Raw genomic sequence first — 23,698 nt, 5'->3', positions numbered from 1 at the left:
GACTTTACGGGAGGCTTGTGAGCCGTGGCGCGGAAGTTATTGAGATGTTTGACTTTACGGGAGGCCTGTGAGCCGTGGCCCGGAAGTTATTGAGATGTTTGACTTTACGGGAGGCTTGTGAGCCGTGGCCCGGAAGTTATTGAGATGTTTGACCTGCGGGAGGCATGAGTGCCGCGGCCCGAGGTTCTTGAAAATATTCCAAGTATGCCTTGCGCTTATCCAGGAGGAAACTAAGTAAATTTTACTAACTATGAAACTCTAGTTACTCCGTAACTAGGTCGCAGAATAAAATATCATGAGTTCTGAACAGTAAGTGTGTGTGTTGTGGAATGATGAGCACAAATGGTGAGTGTAAAAGGGTGTAATGTCGTTCCGCTGAGGATTGGGGTTATGGTACGAAATTGTGTGAATTACCAGGCACTAGAGTATGTGAATTTATAGAATCCAAGTAACAAAGACTGAATGATGTGGAATAAAAGAAAGCAATTTATTAAGGTGTAAACTGTATGATAAAAGGTATGGGCCAGATTAGGGGGATTGTAACCTTGATGTTCTAACAAACTCAGGTTTAGGGAAAGAATAATTAACCAAGGGATATATGGGCAATGCACAGAAGAATTCTACTCAGCTACCTTCGTAATCAATAAGAGAATTAGGCTAAGATTGCCCCACTGTCGTGATACATCAACCATAACCTTAAGCACCTAAGCATTGTAAGCCCCCAAAATTACCTCTACTTTCATAGCAGGAAAATTAGGTTGAAATTGGTAAGGCTCGAGGTCTTCATCCAACTGTCGTTGTAATGAATCCCTCTCCTAGACTAGCAATTAATTGTGGCCACAAACCAATAACTAGTGCAAAGAAATCCCCAAATCAACATAAACCCTAGGTAAAAGATTCAATCCCTTTATGCAATTAAACATAAATCGAACATCAAGATTAACAATGGACCCCTAATCCAAACCCATAAACGAATTACTCCCTCATGATGGGAGTAAACACAGCAAAGCAAGAATTAAAGATGGAAGACATGGCTGCAATATTAAAGAATAAAAAGGTAAACTTTACTAACAATTCTTCAAAGTAAAACTGATCCGAACAATGATGCCAAGCTTCAAACTGAATTTAATGATGTAAATCCGCTGTATTCTATGCTATGGAAAACTCTCAAGAAGGTAAAAACTACACTAAACTGAAACTAGGGTTCGGAACTCTGTAAAATATTAGAAACGCGACTTAAATACTGGACAGCAGCCGGGTCACGGCCGCCATCACGGCCGGGATCGTGGCCGTGATGCGGCGTGACCGACTGCTTGTCCGTAGTGGGGATCACGGCCATGAGGCAGGCCGTGATGCGGCCCTCTAGTCCTCTTCTGGCTCCTTTTGTGTTCTGTTGCTCCTTTCCGACCCGGGGTGGATTCCTTATGTCTCGAAAACTGGTCCAAGATGACTGAAAATCCTTCCTTTGCTCTTCATTTGTGAATAAACTAGACATGATCAAATATAACACACAAACGAGCCTTAAATGTATCAAGGTAAAGAAATTAAGCAACAAAAACTCTTGATTCGTGGGGCAAATAAAGGTATAAAATCATGTGTATCATGGAACTCACTATTTTGAATTAAATGATGGAATTCTCGGAAATGAAAGTATTATATGCTGACGTCACTCATATACTATGCTATACTTTCTTTTGTTGATAATCTGATTGCAGGTAGATTGCAACTTATGGGTAAAGTTTACAGTTTTCTGAGTATTATGTTTTTTTTTTTTAAACCTTTGTTTACTTTTGAGTGACAATGGATTTCCTTACTTAGCCGTCGTGCTAACTACACTTCATTGTGTCCTTTGTCAGATGGAATCTAGTGTGGGCTCATGCAGCCCCGCGGACTCCGATCCATCGGAGTTTGAGTTCCCCGTCTTAGATTACGATGACTACATACAGTATCTGTTTGATGGTGACCCGTACGCCCCCGGCTACGCTCCAGACCCTCCAGTCCTGACTTGTACTCCCGACCCTGTTCCCACTTCTGTCTCACCAGCGGTACCTGTTTGGTCACCTGCTCCTGTTGATCTGTTGTGTCCTCTGGACGTCATCCAGGCTAGCTATGGGTTTTATCCCATAAAGGTTTTACCCGAGAGTGATCCCCTCGAGTTTGTTGTTCGCTATCCTTACCCGTGGGACCCGAGTCCCCCGGAGTATCATGAGGAGTGGATGATGTATATCAGCACTTGCAACTTTCTAGACCACATCACCTGGTTCGAGGGTGAGTGGCACCTCGTTTGGGGAACCTATACTGGCCCGGTGTACCACTCGTTAGACTAGATAGTGCCTAGGGTGGGAAGTCAAGTTTGGCCTTTTTGTGTATATCTTTTGTAGCCGTGCTAGTGCTAAGATGGCTAGTGAGGTCGGGTCTAGCTCAAACTCTCTTGGTGGGCTGTAACTAAACTTTGGTACATGCTAGTAGCTAGTTTAGCTACTCTTTTGTTGATGCTATGAAAATATATATCAAGTTATGATGGTCATGATGATATAGTACAGTTTCCTTATCTTTAGCCTGTGCATCTAGAATGAATCCTATCTGTATGTGATTGGGTTTAGTCTAGGTGTGGCGGTAACTACTCCGACTGTTCGGTACAGCCAAGTACGGGTGTTACAACCAATATGGTAAAGTAGTAAAGTATTGTGAATGTTTCTATACTTCTGTTGATAAGTTTTAGGGTAAAGCATTAAAGTATTGTTGTGGGGACCAATTCTGGATAACTATGTTCTGCTTTGTGTATATGGTTAAAAAAACTGAATTGAATGTGGGACCCTTCTGTTAAGCTTTTTGTTGATATGTCATGTGCATATGTTGGACTTATACTGTGTTCTTACTATTTGGGTGCTTTACAGGGGATGAATTTGTCCCAATGGACATATTTCTTTGTCATAATGGAGTAATAAATAGGCAAACTGAAATTAAGTATATGGGGGGTGATGTAGAAATTTATGAAAGTGTGGCAGCTAAGGAAGTATGCATCCAATTCTTCCATGATAAGTTAAAAGATCTAGGGTATTCTGAAATAGGAGCATACATTTATGCCTTTGCAAATGGAAGCTTGGACTTACTCCAAACAGATATAGATGTTGCAAAAGCTTTAAGTGATGGGGTGAAAGATGGTCAGATGTTGGAGATTTGGGTTGAAACTATGGATGCAAATGATTTTATTGAAGTAGATTTTAAGGTAGTTGAACCTGAAGGTGAATGGGAATGTGAGGTGGACGTTGAGGTTCAGAGTTTGAATAAGGATGAGGAGGGTGTTGTTGGAGATAAAAGGGAATCTGAAAGGGTGACAGAACTGCAAGTAGTGAACCCGAATGATGACATTAACTTCTCTGATGATGCTTCAATAATAGAATCTGACAGTGATGGTGACAGTAAATGGCCTATTTTTAGAGTTGCCACTGATATGAATAATCCCCAATTTACTTTAGGCATGACATTTGCAACCAAACATCAATTTAGAGAAGCAATTCAGAATTATGGTTTCAAAAATGGGAAAGATCTTAGAACTCTTAGAAATGACAAGGAGAGGGTTGTAGTTGAGTGTTCACAACATGGTTGTCCCTGGAGAATAGGGTCGAGGAAAGTGCTTAACTCACATTCTTGGAGGATTCTAAACATGGTTGATGTGCATGAGGGTTGTTCATGGGCTTGGGAGAATTGGTAAAAGCAAGTGTGATTGCAAAGAGGTGGGCTAAGGAATTAAAAGACCATCCTGACTGGATGATGAGAAAATTTAGGGATCCAGTGTGCAGTAAAGAGGGGTTCTATGTGAGTGACCAACAAGCCTATAGGGCTATTTGGAAGGCAAAGAAGCAAATACTTGGTGATGATGAAGACAACTTCAAAAAGATTTGGAGTTATTGTGCTGAAATGGATAGGACAAACCCTAAGAGTAGTTGTAAAGTGAAAGTTGTTGCTGAAAATGGGGAGTAAAGATTCTTAAGACTGTACATTTGTTGGGAAGCTAGCAAACTTGGATTCAAACACTGCAGGCCTTTAATAGGTGTGGATGAATGTCACCTGAGATGTGCAACTAGTGGAATGATGCTGACTGCTGTGGCTGTTGATGCTAATGACAACATTTTTCCACTTGCATATGCTATTGTTGAAGGAGAGAAGAAGGAGTCTTAGTCTTGGTTTCTACGGTTTTTGAAGGCTGATATGGGGATAACAGAGGAGGCTGAGGAAGGATTCTGTTTTATTAGTGATAAACAGAAGGGTTTAGTCCCTGCATTTGTTGATGTCCTGCCTAGAGTGGAGCACAGATTCTGTGTCAGGCACCTGCATGCTAATATGAAGGTATCAGGGTTTCAAGGTAAGGCATTGAAAGATGCTTTATGGGCTTGTGCTAGGGCAACAACTCTGAATTCCTACAATGACTGTTTAAGAAAACTTAGGGCATTAGATGAAGATGCATATCAGTGGTTAGGTGATAAGTCTCCTAGTGAATGGTCTAGATCTCACTTCTCTACACACAGTCACTGTGACATGTTGGTGAACAACATATGTGAGTCTTTTAATGCAACTTTACTTGGGGCTAGGGACAAGCCTATTATAGAATGCCTTGAAACCATAAGGAAGATGCTTATGACTAAATTCTTTGATAAAAGACAAAAAGCAGCATCTTGGAAGACTGTGATCTGCCCAACAATTGTTGGAAAGCTGAAGAAAGTTGAGAAAGAGGCAGCAGGGTATTTGGCAACCCAATGTGATTTCTTTAAGTTTGAGGTGAGTCAGCTGTATGGGGACCGACAGGAGGTGGATTTGGAAAGGAAAACTTGTTCCTGTAGGAAGTGGGAGTTGACTGGGGTGCCTTGCAAGCATGGAGTCTGTGCAATCTGGAAAAAGTATGGAAAGGGGGCTTTGTTTGATTTTGTTCATCCTTGTTACTCAAAGGAGAGTTATCTAAAGATATATAGTTGCTCCATTAACCCTATGGCAGGCCCTTCTGAGTGGCCAGTGACTACTAGAACACCCCCTCTGCCACCTATGTATTCTGCCAAGGTGGGGAGGCCTAAGAAGCTGAGAACAAGGTCTGCTGGTGAGGTTGAGCCACCCCTGAGTCAAGATGGGATTTCTATATCAAGGAGACATATCCAATTGCATTGTGGAATTTGCAGACAAGTTGGACATAACTCAAGGAAATGTCCATCAAATCCAAATCAAAAGGTAACAAGTTAGAACTCCAATTGTAATGTTCCATTTGCTTTGTGTTAACATTTTAACTAACAGTTTTCTATTCTTACAGTTGAAGGCAAAGAAAAGAGTGATTTATACCACTAAACAGATCCCCAATCACATTTCTAGCCAACAGCAGTAGGAGGTTCATGGTAAGGTACTTCTAGACAGCATAATAATGGAGAGGTTGGGCAGCAGCACCAAGAAGTTGTAGTAGACATGACCACTGGGCAGCAGCACCAAGAGGTTGTAGTTGAAAGTACAAATGGGCAGCAGCAACATGCTAATGAAGATGGAGTTGGGCAGCAGCAGCAGGAGGAAGTTAGACTTCAAGGTCCAAAGAAAAGACAATCAAACCGTAAGAAGCCATACTACACAAGGAGCAAGACAACGCTTAAGTCCAAATTTTTTGGCAATAATGATGACCCTATCAACATTGACTGAAGTAGAAAAGTATTGTGAATGTTTTTGTGAATGGACATGGCTAGTTATTGACAATCTGATTTTTGTGAATGTAGTTAGTTTTTGTATGCAACTGCCATTTATGTTATGTAACTGTTTTAGCATATGGCAGCAGTGTGACTGTTTTTGCAAGTGCCTTTAATGAATGAAAATGTTCACCTCATGGCAGTGGCAGTATGGCAGTTGTTTTTAACAATATAGTTGAAATGTGTGGCATTAATAACTGTTTTGATGTTTTTACTTAATGAATTGTTTTTGACAATATGGCAATTGTTTTTGAAATGACCACTTCATGGCAGTTGCTTATGTAACAACAATATTGCCAGTAGCACTAGTTATTGACAATATGGTTGTTGTTTGGCATTAATGAATGAAAAGGATAACTTCATTGCATTGGAAAGAAACAGTTCATACAAAACCTTGATTGCAATGGATCAGTTTATTACAAAATCTAGCCATTTCATACATTAGTCATTTCAAGAAATCTAGCCACTTCATTTCAAGTTGCAAAATATTTACTACCAAGAAAACCTACAAATATTACAATTAGTATTCCTACAATCTTGTTCAATAGTTTGCCATTCTCCTGCTTCTTTTCACCTTCAAGCTTCTTATTCAATGCTCTTATCTCTGAGTCTTGTCTATTTATTCGTTTTAGCAATCCCGGAATTATTCGCTTCAAACGGGAGCACATTGGAGGATCATACCAATCCACAAATCCACACCCAACCCGACTCTGTTTTATGCATTTTCAAAACCAAAAAAAAACAAAATTATATTAATGAAATCAACTGGCATCATCATAATCCAAACCCTAAATCTACGACCTGGATTCTCATTCGTCCATGAAGTTCGAATCTTTAATTGGTGACCACATCTACAATGGATAATGGGAAGTTTTTCCCCAAATTCGTAGAATTCATTACCAGCATTTGCAGAAGAAGAAGAGAAATTACTCATACCCACATTGTTGATGCAGAATGGTGCTCGAAATCTTAGAAATAGGCAAGTCGAAATCGTAGAATTCCCGTTTCTGTTCTTCGCATAGATGAACTAGGGCTACGTAGAATGGATTTGGTAAATTTAGGGCAATTCACTTTGGTAATTAACAAAAGCAATCAACGAGGGTTGGAGTAGGTTGGACATAACATTGAAAGACCATTTTACCCCTTTCCATTTAGGATCAGTTCAGAATTACTCTTTTCCGGTCACAATTGGCCGGCAGGACCAAAATTGAGAAAATTTGCATAGTCAAGGTACTCAATTAACATTTTTGAAAGTCAAGGATAGCAATTAACACTATGTTAATAGTCAGTGGACCAAAATGGCAATTTTCTCTTAATGATTTTCAACTAAACTTTCTTACGGTTTTAATAACATGCCTCTTTATTATTTAGAAATACACTTTACTATAAAATAAAATTAAACAAAAAAGAAAAAGAAAGGGGTAGGGCAACTGCCCTGCCCCACGACCCCACCCCCTCCCTCCCTCCATCCGCCTACTACAACCACTATATAAGAAGATTGAATACATGATAACAGGTACACTCTTCCATCTAGCTTGTGCCTTCTGTTCTTCGTTCCTTAAATACTCTCCCAAGCCAAGCTTTCTCTTGATTACCTTTCTCTGTCTCGATCTGCTTCACCACCACTGACTGTCTTTCTTTCAATTTCCTTACTCTCTCTGTCTCCATTTGCTTCATTTCTGATCCATGGCCTCAAAATCACTTCCGCCACTACGATACGTAGTGATTTTTGGTATTTTTCTGGTTCCAATAATTCCAACACTGTTCTTCTCCAGTTGACATCAACTCTGGGTATCCTCCAAGAGACGACGATTGTTGAGAACGCTGCTTCCAAGGGAGCACTGTGCCTAGATGGGACTCCACCAGCTTACCACCTTTCAGAAGGTTTTGGACCTGGAAAAGGCAATTGGATGGTTTACCTTCTGGGACGTGCGTGATGCCCTACTAGCTACTGTCTCAGATTGTTTAGCTCGGATGAATGGATATCTTGGGTCTTCAACAAAATAGAATAACACTACTATTCAAAGATTCGAATGCATACTCCACAATAGCTCCAAATTCAATCCGGACTTTCGCAGCTGGACTAAAGTGATGGTTAGATATTGTGATGGATCATCGCTCACAGGAGATGTGGATCCAACCATTGGCCTTCATTTTAGAGGTAAAAGGGTGTTCGATGCCATAGTTGACGACCTTCTATTCTCCAAAGGAATGAAGGACGCTAAGGAAGTTTTATTCACTAGTGGTTTTGCGGGTGAATTAGCGGTTATAATATATTATGATCGTTTTGCTAATCACTTCCCAAATACTACCAACGTAAAGTGTCTATCCGATGGCGGGTTTTTTCTCCTCTCCAACAATCCTTTGCAAGCTTGAGGGTTGGAGTCAATGTTTCGGGGCACAGTTGAGTTATATAATTCAACTGGAGCCCTACCCAAGGCATGCATTGACAGAATGAATGGCAGCGACAGGGAAGAATACTTATGCATGTTCTCACAATATATTGTGAGAGATATTAAGACTCCGCTGCTTGTCATGACCACTGCCTATGACTCTTATCAAATAAATGAGACCTTGTCAACCACTTTTTACCACGCCATTACAGAAAAGAAAATCTCCTCAACTCAATATGGAGTTTTAAAGGATTTTCGACTGCAATTTTTGGATGTTGTGCATAAAACAACAGATAAGCTGTTAGAGGAGGAGTTTTTATTAACAACTGTTTTATGCATACCTAACTTACCTTCCAAGGTTAGCACAATCCAAATTTTGGAGTGAATAATAAGACGGACACGGAGGTGATTGAGGAGTGGTACTTCGGAAGGAGATGGCACATACAAGAGATAGATACTAATCCCTTGATAAAAAACTGCGACGAGAATTTCTACATAAATAATTAAGGATGACGGACGCTTGAACCCAACACTGATAGCTAGCTAACTAGCTGGGTTCAAGCATTCGTCATCCTTAATTATTTATGTGGAAATTCTCGTCGCAGTTTTTTATCAAGGGATTAGTATCTATCTCTTGTATGTGCCATCTCCTTCCGAAGTACCACTCCTCAATCACCTCCGTGTCCGTCTTATTATTCACTCCAAAATTTGGATTGTGCTAACCTTGGAAGGTAAGTTAGGTATGCATAAAACAGTTGTTAATAAAAACTCCTCCTCTAACAGCTTATCTGTTGTTTTATGCACAACATCCAAAAATTGCAGTCGAAAATCCTTTAAAACTCCATATTGAGTTGAGGAGATTTTCTTTTCTGTAATGGCGTGGTAAAAAGTGGTTGACAAGGTCTCATTTATTTGATAAGAGTCATAGGCAGTGGTCATGACAAACAGCGGAGTCTTAATATCTCTCACAATATATTGTGAGAACATGCATAAGTATTCTTCCCTGTCGCTGCCATTCATTCTGTCAATGCATGCCTTGGGTAGGGCTCCAGTTGAATTATATAACTCAACTGTGCCCCGAAACATTGACTCCAACCCTCAAGCTTGCAAAGGATTGTTGGAGAGGAGAAAAAACCCGCCATCGGATAGACACTTTACGTTGGTAGTATTTGGGAAGTGATTAGCAAAACGATCATAATATATTATAACCGCTAATTCACCCGCAAAACCACTAGTGAATAAAACTTCCTTGGCGTCCTTCATTCCTTTGGAGAATAGAAGGTCGTCAACTATGGCATCGAAAACCCTTTTACCTCTAAAATGAAGGCCAGTGATTGGATCCACATCTCCCGTGAACGATGATCCATCACAATATCTGGCCATCACTTTAGTCCAGCTGCGAAAGTCCGGATTGAATTTGGAGCTATTGTAGAGTATGCCTTCGAATCTTTGAATGGTTTTAGTGTTATTCCATTTTGTTGAAGACCCAAGATGTCCATTCATCCGAGCTAAACAATCTGAGACAATAGGGAACCACGCACTTCCCAGAAAGTAAACCATCGAATTGCCTTTTCTAGGTCCAAAACGTTCTGAAAGGTGGTAAGCTGGTGGAGTCCCATCTAAGCACAATGCTCCCTTGGAAGCAGCGTTCTCAACAATCATCAACTCTTGGAGTGGATACCCAGAGTTGATGTCAACATCATCTGGAGAAGAAATGTTGGAATTATTGGAACCAGAAGAATACCAAAAACCACTACGTAGTGTAGCAGCGGAAGTGATTTTGAGGCCATGGATCATAAATGAAGCAGATGGAGATAGAGAGAGTAAGGAAATTGAAAGAAACTAAGGAAATTTAAAGAAAGACAGAGACAGTGGTCAGTGGTGGTGAAGCAGATCGAGACAGAAAAAGGTAATCAAGAAAAAGCTTGACCTAAGAGAGTATTTAAGGAACGAAGAACAAAAGGCACAAACTAGATGGAAGAGTGTACCTGTTATCATGCATTCAATCTCTTTGACTATGATTTTCCATTTTTCTTTGACTATGATTTTCCATTTTCTACCAAACACCAAAAACCCGGAAAACTGGGTTTCCAAACACACCCTAAACCTAGCTGGCAGTTCACAACATTCATCCAAAAAAAAGGGAGAGAGAGACGCCGAATGGAGGGAGGCCGCCGGAGGGAAGTTGGCCGAGCCGAAGACGGGAAGCAGCGCCGCTCACCGCCATCGCCCGAGACCCAGCACCACCATTCCTCCGCCTTCTCTCTCGCCTAACCACCGCCATTACAGCCAACGCCACCACCTCGAGCCGAGCCGAGATCGGAGCACCACCGCCATCGCCTCACGGTCGCCGTCCCGAGTCGCCGACATCGCTCCGCCGTGAAGCGAGCTCCACCGTCTCCGCCACTATCCGCTGTTCGATGCCTTGCCGCGTCAACCCCATGGACAGAGGTCGCCGACCATCCACCAATCCCGGAGATTATAATACGATTTTGAATCCAAAATATTGGCGAATAGGCAGTAGGTATTTGGTTCATTTATTTTGAAAATCATTGTAATATTTTTCCAGAAGGTGAATTTCATGTATATATACACATGCAAACCAAATATACAGGGCGGGGCCAGGATTATGGGTTGCGGGGGCCAAAATATAATTTAAGAGTGAACAATTAAATGTATTAATATTCATTTAATATATACTAAAATAAATCATTAACACAATCTATATTTAGTAAGTTGGGCGCGGAATGGTTGGGTATTTTTAGGATGGAGGTATTTTTGTCTTTATGTTAGTGGTTTTAATGTTAGTATCTTAATTATAGGTTTGGTATATAATTATGTGCCGATGTTGGGTATATTGTGTGCTGAAGTATATATTGACATCTTTTTGTAGACTAAGTGTGTATTACAATGCTAGGTCTGTGTGGGTGGATTGAGCATTTTTTTTTATAATATTGTTTATCATTTTTTTGGTTTTAATGTTTTTGAAGCAAGAACATAAACTTTATTGATAGTTATCCATAGTTATTGGTATTATTATATGTTATTAGGTATGAATTGTGTGCGAGGGTTAATGTATTATGTGCCATTTGTGATTTTAATTTTTTTTTTCGTAATGTGGCATGTCTTTGTTATATTGTGATTAGCTTTAATATATTGCGGGCATTGTTTTTTTTTTTTTTTTAATAACAAATGCAACTGTTATTTGTTGATGTTAATTTGTTTAAACCATATTTCAAGCAATTGGTGTAAACCGTTTCTTTAGTAGTTAGGTGGCAATGAATTATAGGTTTTCCTGTCAGATTGTTTTGTGTCGTTGTTTATATAATTACGTGCCAATGCTAGGAATATTTTGTGCCTAAGTATATGCCAACATCAATTTGTAGTCCAAGTGTTTATTAGAATGCTAGGACTGTGTGTTTTTCGTTATATTGTTTAGCATTTTTTTCAATGTGCCAAAATATTGTTGGTTCCGTGGCTCAGTTTCATGGTGTGCCAATAGGTATTTAATTTTATGCCAATGAGGGAAATATTGTGTGTCTGAGTATATATTTGTATGCATGGTTTTTAATAGGTACGGTAGTGATATTATATCTCATTTGATGTAATTTGTGTCCCTGGGTTAATGGTTTACATGCCCCACCTTCTGTAAACAAATTGACTTCCATAATTGTGTGTGATTTTAGTTATTGATTATATAAAAAAGGGAAAGCCGTTAAGTATTAATTATTTAAATTGCATTAACTTGTTATTTTGAATTATTTTAATAATACAGTATTCCCACACTTCTTATATTTATAAGTAGTGTAATATTTATAAAAATTTGTAACATAATTGTACACACTCCTCTATGTTTGTGTTATTCCTGTGTATAGCATATATGTCACACAATATATACATTTTTGGCTCACAACATATTACACTGTGCACACAAGAAGCCTAGACCCAGGCCCAAGACCGGCTCAACGTAAGCCCAGTACAGGAGCGACTCAGGCCCAAAGTTTAACCACCTTTAAAAATTAAAATCAGCTTGCCAGGCCTTGAATTGCATGGATAATTTCAGATTGAGTGGGACTTCTCTACCCTCTAAAAAAATAAAAAATAAAAAAAGACCCTTCTTCGAAAGTGGTCATCATAGAGATACGCAGAGTGGGGAAGACTGGAAGATTAAAAAATAAAAAATAAAATAAAATAACAATAACAAAAATAAACTAACGACAAGAGTCACAAGACCCTTCTTTTCCCTTTTGTCTCTCTCTAGCCATGACCATGGTTCGATTCGGGTTCCGAAATGGCGGTTCATGGTTCCAAGAAATTGCAAACTGGATCCGGAACCTTATATTAAGGTTCCGATTTCGGTTCATGAACCGGTTCGAATCTCTTTTTTTTTTTTTTTACTTTGTTAGTTTGTTATTTGTATATATATAATATATGTTTTCTTATTAAGTATAGAGAAAATATATAAAATCTAATATATGTATAATATATAATATCTAATATATATAAATAATAAATATACTCCGTAATATCTAATATATTATATATAATATCTAATATATTATAATATGTAATATATATATATATATATAATGTTCATGAAGTAGTGGGACTGTCACTGCCCACCGCCCAATTTGAAACTTTAACTTTCTCTTTTTTTTTCTTTTTTTTTTTTATATTCATGGTTCTGGAACCGGAACCGTCCGGTTCCGAACCGGCGGTTCCGGTTCCAAACTTTCCATAACCGGAACCGGAACCGTCCGTAGGGTTCCGATTCCGATTAGGTTTCTACAGTAGACCGGACAGTTCAAATCGAACGGTCATCCCTATCCCTCTCAATCAAAATACAAACAAAAATTGCAATCATTTTTTGCTCTCTCTGCTCAGATGAGAGAGATAAAAGCTAAATTAAATTTACTCCAGCTAGCGAAGAGTTAAGCCAACAAATCAATTATCCAACGAAAGACGAAATAAACAAGAACACAGCAAAATAAAGCAACGAGCAGCAGAGAAAATGGAGAAGGTCACCGGAAAAACCAGTCCGGCACCAAGAACAAAACACAAAGCAAGAATAATCCCTAAACACAAGAACAGAGCAAGATAAACAAGAAATACCAGAACAATGAAGGATGGAAAGAGATAGAAGAAGAGAAGCAGTCCGGCGACGACTCTTCTTCTAGCTCTAACACTCACCAAACAAAAGCAAAGATCGCAAGAGCAAGGCACAATAAGAAGTAAAGGTTGTAAGAGCAAAGCCAAACCTGGCCGGAGTACGGTAGCACCTCCGGCACTCTACCCGCCGAAGTGAGAAGTATAGAGCTTCATCAACAAAGCCACCAGGTATGATAATTCTAGAGAGAGAGAGAGTCGCTCCTGTAAAGAACATACATAACTTGAATGCGGGAATACTTATTTGAAACACAAATTTAGGCAAAGAAAACCTTACTTGTTGATTCCATCTGGAAATTGAATATGTAATCTGTTATAATAATATTATTATTATAATATTTAAACCAAGCTAACTAAAATAATTAAATCATGTAACCGAATGTGAGGTGTGTGGTTCGTGCATGCAGAGGCTATATCTTACATGGAGCATTACGTGGGTGTGTCTTGTGTGATTAGTGGAGTGGCCTTAATTATAGCACTTCATGGAATACTACATGAGCATAGCTTTAGGATTATTTGTTATTCTTCTTTACTATAAATAGTATGTAATGCATTTCATTTATTCATCAATTAAAAAAGGCATTCTTCCTTAATACCTCTTTCTCTCTCAATTCTATATATACGTATAGATATATATATTTATATATATTATAGATATATTATATTTAATATATCTAACATTTGGTATCAGAGCCAGTCAACCTTCCAACCCCGTGATATTGTCCGTAGTGAAATATGGCCACAAATTTCAATATTGTATGGTCGGGTCCCAAATTAGACGGGAAACTCGATTACAATTATTGGCAAATTATGATGACCACTCATTTGAAAGCCCAAAATCTTTGGAGCTTTATTGATCCCGGTCTACAAGAAGGAGCTGATGCAGCCGCTATACGGCGCGATCAATTGGCCTTGGGGCAGATTCACCAAGGTGTTGATTACTCAATTTTTGGGCAATTAGCTGGGGCTCAAACAGCAAAGCAAGCTTGGGACATCTTAATGGTGTCAAACAAAGGAGTTGATCGGGCACAAAAGTCGAAGTTGCAGTCGTTGAGAAGGTTGTACGATCGATGTGAGATGACCTCTACAGAAACAGTAGATGCATATTTCACTCGTCTTATTGATCAGGTGAATAAGATGAGGTTATATGGAGATAAGATTGAAGATGGTGCAGTGGTTGAAAAAGTTCTTCGAACTATGCCGATGAAGTATGTGGCTTCAATTACAGAGTCACACAAAACCGAGCTCTTATTAGTTGCAGAGCTGAAAGGTATGATAGAAAGTCATATTGACAGGATTGAGTCAAAATCGGAACCACTTGCAGAAGAAGCTTTGAAGAGCCAAGTCACTTTGAATATGTCTGGCCCTAATCAAAGAAGTGGAGGATCTGGTAGAGGTCGTGGAAGAGGAAGAGGAGGATCTAGAGGAAGAGGACGTGGTAACTCCAACATAGGAGGAGGACGAGGTAACTCCAACCAAGGAAGAGGTGGAGGTAATGCCAAACAAGGCAAATTTCCATTTCATTGCTATAATTGTGGCAAGTATGGGCACAAGATTGCAGATTGCTGGTACAATGAGGACAATCGTGGAAATCAAGCAAATATTGCTGAAAAGTCCGGTGAGAGTTCTGAAACCTTACTTTTGGCCAGTAATAGTTTTTCTGCAGACGAAAACATATGGTTTTTGGATACTGGGTGTAGTAACCATATGTGTGGGAAGAAAGAATTGTTTTCCGAACTAGATGAATCAGTCCGGTCTGAAGTGACATTTGGCAACAAGTCAAAAGTGCCAATTTTGGGAAAAGGTAAAATCTCTATTCAGTTGAAAGATGGTACTCATAATTTTATATCCGATGTTTTCTATGTTCCTGAACTGCACCAAAATTTGTTGAGTATGGGGCAGTTGTCAGAAAAAGGATATAAGATAAATATTACTCAGGGGTGTTGTACCATTGTAGATGCTAAGGGAGTTTTGATTGCAAAGGTAAATATGTCCCAAAATCGACTATTTCCTTTGAAAATCAATCATGCACTTCTTGCTTGCTTCAATTCTGAAATATGTGATGATAATTGGTTATGGCATATGCGATTTGGACATTTCCATTTCTCTGGATTAAATTATCTAGCGAAAAAGGAGCTTGTTTCTGATTTACCTGTTGCAAATGTCCCTGATCGTATTTGTGAGATTTGTTTGATTGGGAAGAAGCATAGAGATCCCTTCCCCGTGGGCAAGTCAAGGAGAGCCACAAAACAGTTGGAGATTATCCACTCAGACCTGTGTTCGTTGGAGGTTCCCTCACATGGAGGTTGTAAGTACTTTGTTACTTTCATTGATGATTTTAGTAGGAAAACATGGGTTTACTTTCTGAAGCAAAAGTCTGATGCATGTGATGTTTTCAAACAATTTAAGACTTTTGTTGAAAAGCAAAGTGGTTATGATATCAAAATCTTGAGAACTGATAGAGGTACAGAATATATTGCTTGTGATGATTTTTTGAAGGAGAAAGGTATTCAGCACCAGATGACAGCTAGATACACTCCACAACAAAATGGAGTGGCTGAGAGGAAGAATAGATCAATCATGGATATGGTGAGGTGCATGCTGAAATCTAAAAATCTGCCTAAGCCTTTTTGGGCAGAGGCTGTTGCTTGTGCTGTCTATGTATTGAACAGGTGTCCAACTAAAAGTGTTCGTGATAAGACACCTGAAGAAGCTTGGAGTGGAAGAAAACCCTCTATCAGAAATCTCAAGGTTTTTGGATGTTTGGCATATGCACATGTGCCAGATCAATTGAGAAAGAAGTTGGATGATAAAGGAGAGAAGTGTATATTCATTGGTTATAGTGATGGTTCAAAGGCTTATAAACTATACAACCCTGAAACTAAAAAGGTTGTTATAAGTCGTGATGTCACTTTTGATGAATGTAGTGCTTGGGATTGGTTAGCTAAAGATGAAAGGTCAGCTGTTGTTCTTGTTGTTGACAATGTTGTTGATGAGCAACCGATTCCAGATAATGTCCAGTCTCCTTCGCAACCAGAGTCGTCTATTCGACGATCTCAACGCGAGCGCCAATTACCAGCTCGCTTGCAGGATTATGTTGTGGGTCATGATAATGACCTGTCTGATGAAGAGATTGTTCAATTTGCTCTTTTTGCAGATTGTGACCCTCTATCCTTTGAGGAGGCTGCTACAGAAACTCATTGGCTTAAGGCGATGGATGAGGAGATACGTGCCATTGAAAAGAATGGTACCTGGGAGTTAACAGATTTACCTCCGGGAAAGAAGCCAATTGGAGTAAAGTGGGTCTACAGAACCAAATACAAGTCAAATGGTGAAATTGACCGTTTTAAAGCACGGTTGGTAGCAAAGGGCTACAAGCAGAAACCAGGTATTTATTATTTTGAGGTTTTTACTCCAGTAAGTAGACTTGATACAGTTCGAATGGTTATTTCTCTTGCTGCTCAAAATGATTGGAAATTGCATCAAATGGATGTCAAGTCTGCTTTTTTGAATGGTTTTCTGGAAGAAGAGATATATGTTGAGCAACCTGCAGGATTTGTGAAGAAAGGGGATGAATCTAAAGTTTACAGGTTGAGAAAAGCTTTATATGGCTTAAAGCAGGCGCCTAGGGCGTGGTATGGTTGCATTGACTCTTATTTTATTGAAAGTGGTTTTATGAGATGTCCTCATGAACACACTTTGTATGTCAAATGCACTGATTCTGGTGATGTTGTTATAATCTGTCTGTATGTTGATGATTTGGTTTTTACTAGAACTAACTTGAAGCTAATCTCAGAATTCAGGGAGGCACTCATTAAGAGATTTGAAATGACTGATATGGGCCTTATGTGTTACTTTCTTGGCCTTGAGGTTGTTCAGATGGATGGTGGAATCTTTATTTCACAAAAGAAATATGCTGCTGATATTTTGAAAAAGTTCAAAATGGAAAACTCCAAACCAGTTTCAACTCCAGTAGCTGAAAAGTTAAAGGTGTCCAAAGATGAGTCTGGTAAGAATGTGAATGTTACAGCTTATAAAAGCTTGATTGGGAGTTTGAGGTATCTGGTGGCTACAAGGCCGGATATTTCTTTTGGAGTTGGAATACTTAGCAGATTCATGGAGGAACCAAAAGAATCACATTGGGCTGCAGCGAAGCGAATTCTGAGATATGTCAAAGGTACGAGCAATGATGGAATTTTTTACTCTACTAATGAAGTTCTGGAGCTTGTTGGATACACAGACTGTGATTGGGCTGGAGATGTTGAGACCAGAAAAAGCACATCAGGATATGCCTTCTATCTTGGTTCAGCTATATTTTCTTGGTCTTCAAAGAAGCAGCAGATTGTAGCACTTTCAACCGCAGAAGCAGAATATATTGCAGCAGCAAATTGTGCTACTCAGGCAATTTGGCTAAGAAGAATTTTGGAATTTTTACAACACAGACAGGAAGCACCTACAACTATTTTCTGTGACAACAAATCTGCAATTTCGTTGTCCAAGAATCCTATCTTTCATGGTCGCAACAAACATATTGATATCAAGTATCACAAAATCAGAGAGTTAGTTGCTGAAAAACAAATCAACATTGAGTATTGTTCAAGTGAAAGTCAAGTTGCGGATATCTTTACGAAGCCGTTGAAGACAGAGACATTTCTCAGATTAAAGAAGGATATTGGAATGACCAATATATCCAACTTGGTTTAAAGGAGGCAATGTTATAATAATATTATTATTATAATATTTAAACCAAGCTAACNAGAGGCTGTTGCTTGTGCTGTCTATGTATTGAACAGGTGTCCAACTAAAAGTGTTCGTGATAAGACACCTGAAGAAGCTTGGAGTGGAAGAAAACCCTCTATCAGAAATCTCAAGGTTTTTGGATGTTTGGCATATGCACATGTGCCAGATCAATTGAGAAAGAAGTTGGATGATAAAGGAGAGAAGTGTATATTCATTGGTTATAGTGATGGTTCAAAGGCTTATAAACTATACAACCCTGAAACTAAAAAGGTTGTTATAAGTCGTGATGTCACTTTTGATGAATGTAGTGCTTGGGATTGGTTAGCTAAAGATGAAAGGTCAGCTGTTGTTCTTGTTGTTGACAATGTTGTTGATGAGCAACCGATTCCAGATAATGTCCAGTCTCCTTCGCAACCAGAGTCGTCTATTCGACGATCTCAACGCGAGCGCCAATTACCAGCTCGCTTGCAGGATTATGTTGTGGGTCATGATAATGACCTGTCTGATGAAGAGATTGTTCAATTTGCAGATTGTGACCCTCTATCCTTTGAGGAGGCTGCTACAGAAACTCATTGGCTTAAGGCGATGGATGAGGAGATACGTGCCATTGAAAAGAATGGTACCTGGGAGTTAACAGATTTACCTCCGGGAAAGAAGCCAATTGGAGTAAAGTGGGTCTACAGAACCAAATACAAGTCAAATGGTGAAATTGACCGTTTTAAAGCACGGTTGGTAGCAAAGGGCTACAAGCAGAAACCAGGTATTTATTATTTTGAGGTTTTTACTCCAGTAAGTAGACTTGATACAGTTCGAATGGTTATTTCTCTTGCTGCTCAAAATGATTGGAAATTGCATCAAATGGATGTCAAGTCTGCTTTTTTGAATGGTTTTCTGGAAGAAGAGATATATGTTGAGCAACCTGCAGGATTTGTGAAGAAAGGGGATGAATCTAAAGTTTACAGGTTGAGAAAAGCTTTATATGGCTTAAAGCAGGCGCCTAGGGCGTGGTATGGTTGCATTGACTCTTATTTTATTGAAAGTGGTTTTATGAGATGTCCTCATGAACACACTTTGTATGTCAAATGCACTGATTCTGGTGATGTTGTTATAATCTGTCTGTATGTTGATGATTTGGTTTTTACTAGAACTAACTTGAAGCTAATCTCAGAATTCAGGGAGGCACTCATTAAGAGATTTGAAATGACTGATATGGGCCTTATGTGTTACTTTCTTGGCCTTGAGGTTGTTCAGATGGATGGTGGAATCTTTATTTCACAAAAGAAATATGCTGCTGATATTTTGAAAAAGTTCAAAATGGAAAACTCCAAACCAGTTTCAACTCCAGTAGCTGAAAAGTTAAAGGTGTCCAAAGATGAGTCTGGTAAGAATGTGAATGTTACAGCTTATAAAAGCTTGATTGGGAGTTTGAGGTATCTGGTGGCTACAAGGCCGGATATTTCTTTTGGAGTTGGAATACTTAGCAGATTCATGGAGGAACCAAAAGAATCACATTGGGCTGCAGCGAAGCGAATTCTGAGATATGTCAAAGGTACGAGCAATGATGGAATTTTTTACTCTACTAATGAAGTTCTGGAGCTTGTTGGATACACAGACTGTGATTGGGCTGGAGATGTTGAGACCAGAAAAAGCACATCAGGATATGCCTTCTATCTTGGTTCAGCTATATTTTCTTGGTCTTCAAAGAAGCAGCAGATTGTAGCACTTTCAACCGCAGAAGCAGAATATATTGCAGCAGCAAATTGTGCTACTCAGGCAATTTGGCTAAGAAGAATTTTGGAATTTTTACAACACAGACAGGAAGCACCTACAACTATTTTCTGTGACAACAAATCTGCAATTTCGTTGTCCAAGAATCCTATCTTTCATGGTCGCAACAAACATATTGATATCAAGTATCACAAAATCAGAGAGTTAGTTGCTGAAAAACAAATCAACATTGAGTATTGTTCAAGTGAAAGTCAAGTTGCGGATATCTTTACGAAGCCGTTGAAGACAGAGACATTTCTCAGATTAAAGAAGGATATTGGAATGACCAATATATCCAACTTGGTTTAAAGGAGGCAATGTTATAATAATATTATTATTATAATATTTAAACCAAGCTAACTAAAATAATTAAATCATGTAACCGAATGTGAGGTGTGTGGTTCGTGCATGCAGAGGCTATATCTTACATGGAGCATTACGTGGGTGTGTCTTGTGTGATTAGTGGAGTGGCCTTAATTATAGCACTTCATGGAATACTACATGAGCATAGCTTTAGGATTATTTGTTATTCTTCTTTACTATAAATAGTATGTAATGCATTTCATTTATTCATCAATTAAAAAAGACATTCTTCCTTAATACCTCTTTCTCTCTCAATTCTATATATACGTATAGATATATATATTTATATATATTATAGATATATTATATTTAATATATCTAACATAATCAAATTAGTCGCCTCTCATGGAAGCAAGCTGCAACAAAATGAAGGAAAACCTCCGACGGAAATTAAAGAAACAATGGAAAGGAGTGATAGACTACAGATCGGCTGAGGGAGTGAGGAGGAAAAGAAAGCAGAGGGCGTGAGACTGAACCAATTTTTGTGCCTTAATACAGGGGACATTTTTGTGTAAAGCTTTGGAATTGGGGAAAAACAAAAGAAAAGTTATTGCTAGTGTTGTTTCACAGGAAAACAAAAGAAAAGGCAAGTAAGGTAAGGTGGGGGAAAATTCACATGCTGTTTGAATTGGGGTTGAGGCCTTCCCCAGTAGTTTAAGGTTTTTCTCAAGTTTTTTGTGGGCCCAAATATCCACCTCATCATCCACTATCTCACTCAATCTCAAAAACTCNGAAAGGTCAGCTGTTGTTCTTGTTGTTGACAATGTTGTTGATGAGCAACCGATTCCAGATAATGTCCAGTCTCCTTCGCAACCAGAGTCGTCTATTCGACGATCTCAACGCGAGCGCCAATTACCAGCTCGCTTGCAGGATTATGTTGTGGGTCATGATAATGACCTGTCTGATGAAGAGATTGTTCAATTTGCAGATTGTGACCCTCTATCCTTTGAGGAGGCTGCTACAGAAACTCATTGGCTTAAGGCGATGGATGAGGAGATACGTGCCATTGAAAAGAATGGTACCTGGGAGTTAACAGATTTACCTCCGGGAAAGAAGCCAATTGGAGTAAAGTGGGTCTACAGAACCAAATACAAGTCAAATGGTGAAATTGACCGTTTTAAAGCACGGTTGGTAGCAAAGGGCTACAAGCAGAAACCAGGTATTTATTATTTTGAGGTTTTTACTCCAGTAAGTAGACTTGATACAGTTCGAATGGTTATTTCTCTTGCTGCTCAAAATGATTGGAAATTGCATCAAATGGATGTCAAGTCTGCTTTTTTGAATGGTTTTCTGGAAGAAGAGATATATGTTGAGCAACCTGCAGGATTTGTGAAGAAAGGGGATGAATCTAAAGTTTACAGGTTGAGAAAAGCTTTATATGGCTTAAAGCAGGCGCCTAGGGCGTGGTATGGTTGCATTGACTCTTATTTTATTGAAAGTGGTTTTATGAGATGTCCTCATGAACACACTTTGTATGTCAAATGCACTGATTCTGGTGATGTTGTTATAATCTGTCTGTATGTTGATGATTTGGTTTTTACTAGAACTAACTTGAAGCTAATCTCAGAATTCAGGGAGGCACTCATTAAGAGATTTGAAATGACTGATATGGGCCTTATGTGTTACTTTCTTGGCCTTGAGGTTGTTCAGATGGATGGTGGAATCTTTATTTCACAAAAGAAATATGCTGCTGATATTTTGAAAAAGTTCAAAATGGAAAACTCCAAACCAGTTTCAACTCCAGTAGCTGAAAAGTTAAAGGTGTCCAAAGATGAGTCTGGTAAGAATGTGAATGTTACAGCTTATAAAAGCTTGATTGGGAGTTTGAGGTATCTGGTGGCTACAAGGCCGGATATTTCTTTTGGAGTTGGAATACTTAGCAGATTCATGGAGGAACCAAAAGAATCACATTGGGCTGCAGCGAAGCGAATTCTGAGATATGTCAAAGGTACGAGCAATGATGGAATTTTTTACTCTACTAATGAAGTTCTGGAGCTTGTTGGATACACAGACTGTGATTGGGCTGGAGATGTTGAGACCAGAAAAAGCACATCAGGATATGCCTTCTATCTTGGTTCAGCTATATTTTCTTGGTCTTCAAAGAAGCAGCAGATTGTAGCACTTTCAACCGCAGAAGCAGAATATATTGCAGCAGCAAATTGTGCTACTCAGGCAATTTGGCTAAGAAGAATTTTGGAATTTTTACAACACAGACAGGAAGCACCTACAACTATTTTCTGTGACAACAAATCTGCAATTTCGTTGTCCAAGAATCCTATCTTTCATGGTCGCAACAAACATATTGATATCAAGTATCACAAAATCAGAGAGTTAGTTGCTGAAAAACAAATCAACATTGAGTATTGTTCAAGTGAAAGTCAAGTTGCGGATATCTTTACGAAGCCGTTGAAGACAGAGACATTTCTCAGATTAAAGAAGGATATTGGAATGACCAATATATCCAACTTGGTTTAAAGGAGGCAATGTTATAATAATATTATTATTATAATATTTAAACCAAGCTAACTAAAATAATTAAATCATGTAACCGAATGTGAGGTGTGTGGTTCGTGCATGCAGAGGCTATATCTTACATGGAGCATTACGTGGGTGTGTCTTGTGTGATTAGTGGAGTGGCCTTAATTATAGCACTTCATGGAATACTACATGAGCATAGCTTTAGGATTATTTGTTATTCTTCTTTACTATAAATAGTATGTAATGCATTTCATTTATTCATCAATTAAAAAAGACATTCTTCCTTAATACCTCTTTCTCTCTCAATTCTATATATACGTATAGATATATATATTTATATATATTATAGATATATTATATTTAATATATCTAATATTTATATATATTATAGATATATTATATTTAATATATCTAACATTTATATATATTATAGATATATTATATTTAATATATCTAACATTTATATATATTATAGATATATTATATTTAATATATCTAACATAATCAAATTAGTCGCCTCTCATGGAAGCAAGCTGCAACAAAATGAAGGAAAACCTCCGACGGAAATTAAAGAAACAATGGAAAGGAGTGATAGACTACAGATCGGCTGAGGGAGTGAGGAGGAAAAGAAAGCAGAGGGCGTGAGACTGAACCAATTTTTGTGCCTTAATACAGGGGACATTTTTGTGTAAAGCTTTGGAATTGGGGAAAAACAAAAGAAAAGTTATTGCTAGTGTTGTTTCACAGGAAAACAAAAGAAAAGGCAAGTAAGGTAAGGTGGGGGAAAATTCACATGCTGTTTGAATTGGGGTTGAGGCCTTCCCCAGTAGTTTAAGGTTTTTCTCAAGTTTTTTGTGGGCCCAAATATCCACCTCATCATCCACTATCTCACTCAATCTCAAAAACTCATTTTCCCATTAATTTTAAGTTTTTTCTCAGTTTTTTGTGGATCCACCATTAACTATCTTATATTTTAATTATTTCTTTGTTTATTTGAATTATAAATTTTAATTGTAATGAAAATTAATTTAAATAAACATAATTACATTTAATTAAAATGATAACTACAAATAT

At 38.5% G+C, this 23,698-nt stretch overlaps 3 protein-coding genes across 3 annotated transcripts; 2 read left to right on the top strand and 1 right to left on the bottom strand.

The window, feature by feature from the left end:
• Positions 1-4,212: 4,212 nt before the first annotated feature.
• LOC116026261 lies at positions 4,213-5,371 on the top strand. Its single transcript, XM_031267774.1, has 2 exons — positions 4,213-5,220; positions 5,300-5,371. The coding sequence occupies exons 1-2, from the start codon at positions 4,213-4,215 to the stop codon at positions 5,369-5,371; spliced, it is 1,080 nt and encodes a 359-aa protein (XP_031123634.1).
• Positions 5,372-5,448: 77 nt separating this feature from the next.
• Positions 5,449-8,093, top strand: LOC116026165 (pectin acetylesterase 8-like). Its single transcript, XM_031267670.1, has 3 exons — positions 5,449-5,550; positions 7,493-7,630; positions 7,725-8,093. Exons 1-3 carry the CDS (start codon positions 5,449-5,451, stop codon positions 8,091-8,093), a joined length of 609 nt encoding a protein of 202 aa, XP_031123530.1.
• A 1,115-nt stretch (positions 8,094-9,208) lies between these two features.
• Positions 9,209-10,394, bottom strand: LOC116026076 (pectin acetylesterase 8-like). The gene is made up of 2 exons (XM_031267558.1): positions 10,266-10,394; positions 9,209-9,952 (listed from the first exon to the last, which is right to left on the bottom strand). The coding sequence occupies exons 1-2, from the start codon at positions 10,392-10,394 to the stop codon at positions 9,209-9,211; spliced, it is 873 nt and encodes a 290-aa protein (XP_031123418.1).
• Between the last annotated feature and the right edge of the window lie 13,304 nt (positions 10,395-23,698).

This window comes from Ipomoea triloba, chromosome 1 (genome assembly GCF_003576645.1).
Source record: "Ipomoea triloba cultivar NCNSP0323 chromosome 1, ASM357664v1".
Taxonomy (NCBI): domain Eukaryota; kingdom Viridiplantae; phylum Streptophyta; class Magnoliopsida; order Solanales; family Convolvulaceae; genus Ipomoea; species Ipomoea triloba.
The sequence above is the reverse complement of the archived record's forward strand: the minus strand, read 5'-3'. Positions and strand labels throughout refer to the sequence as shown.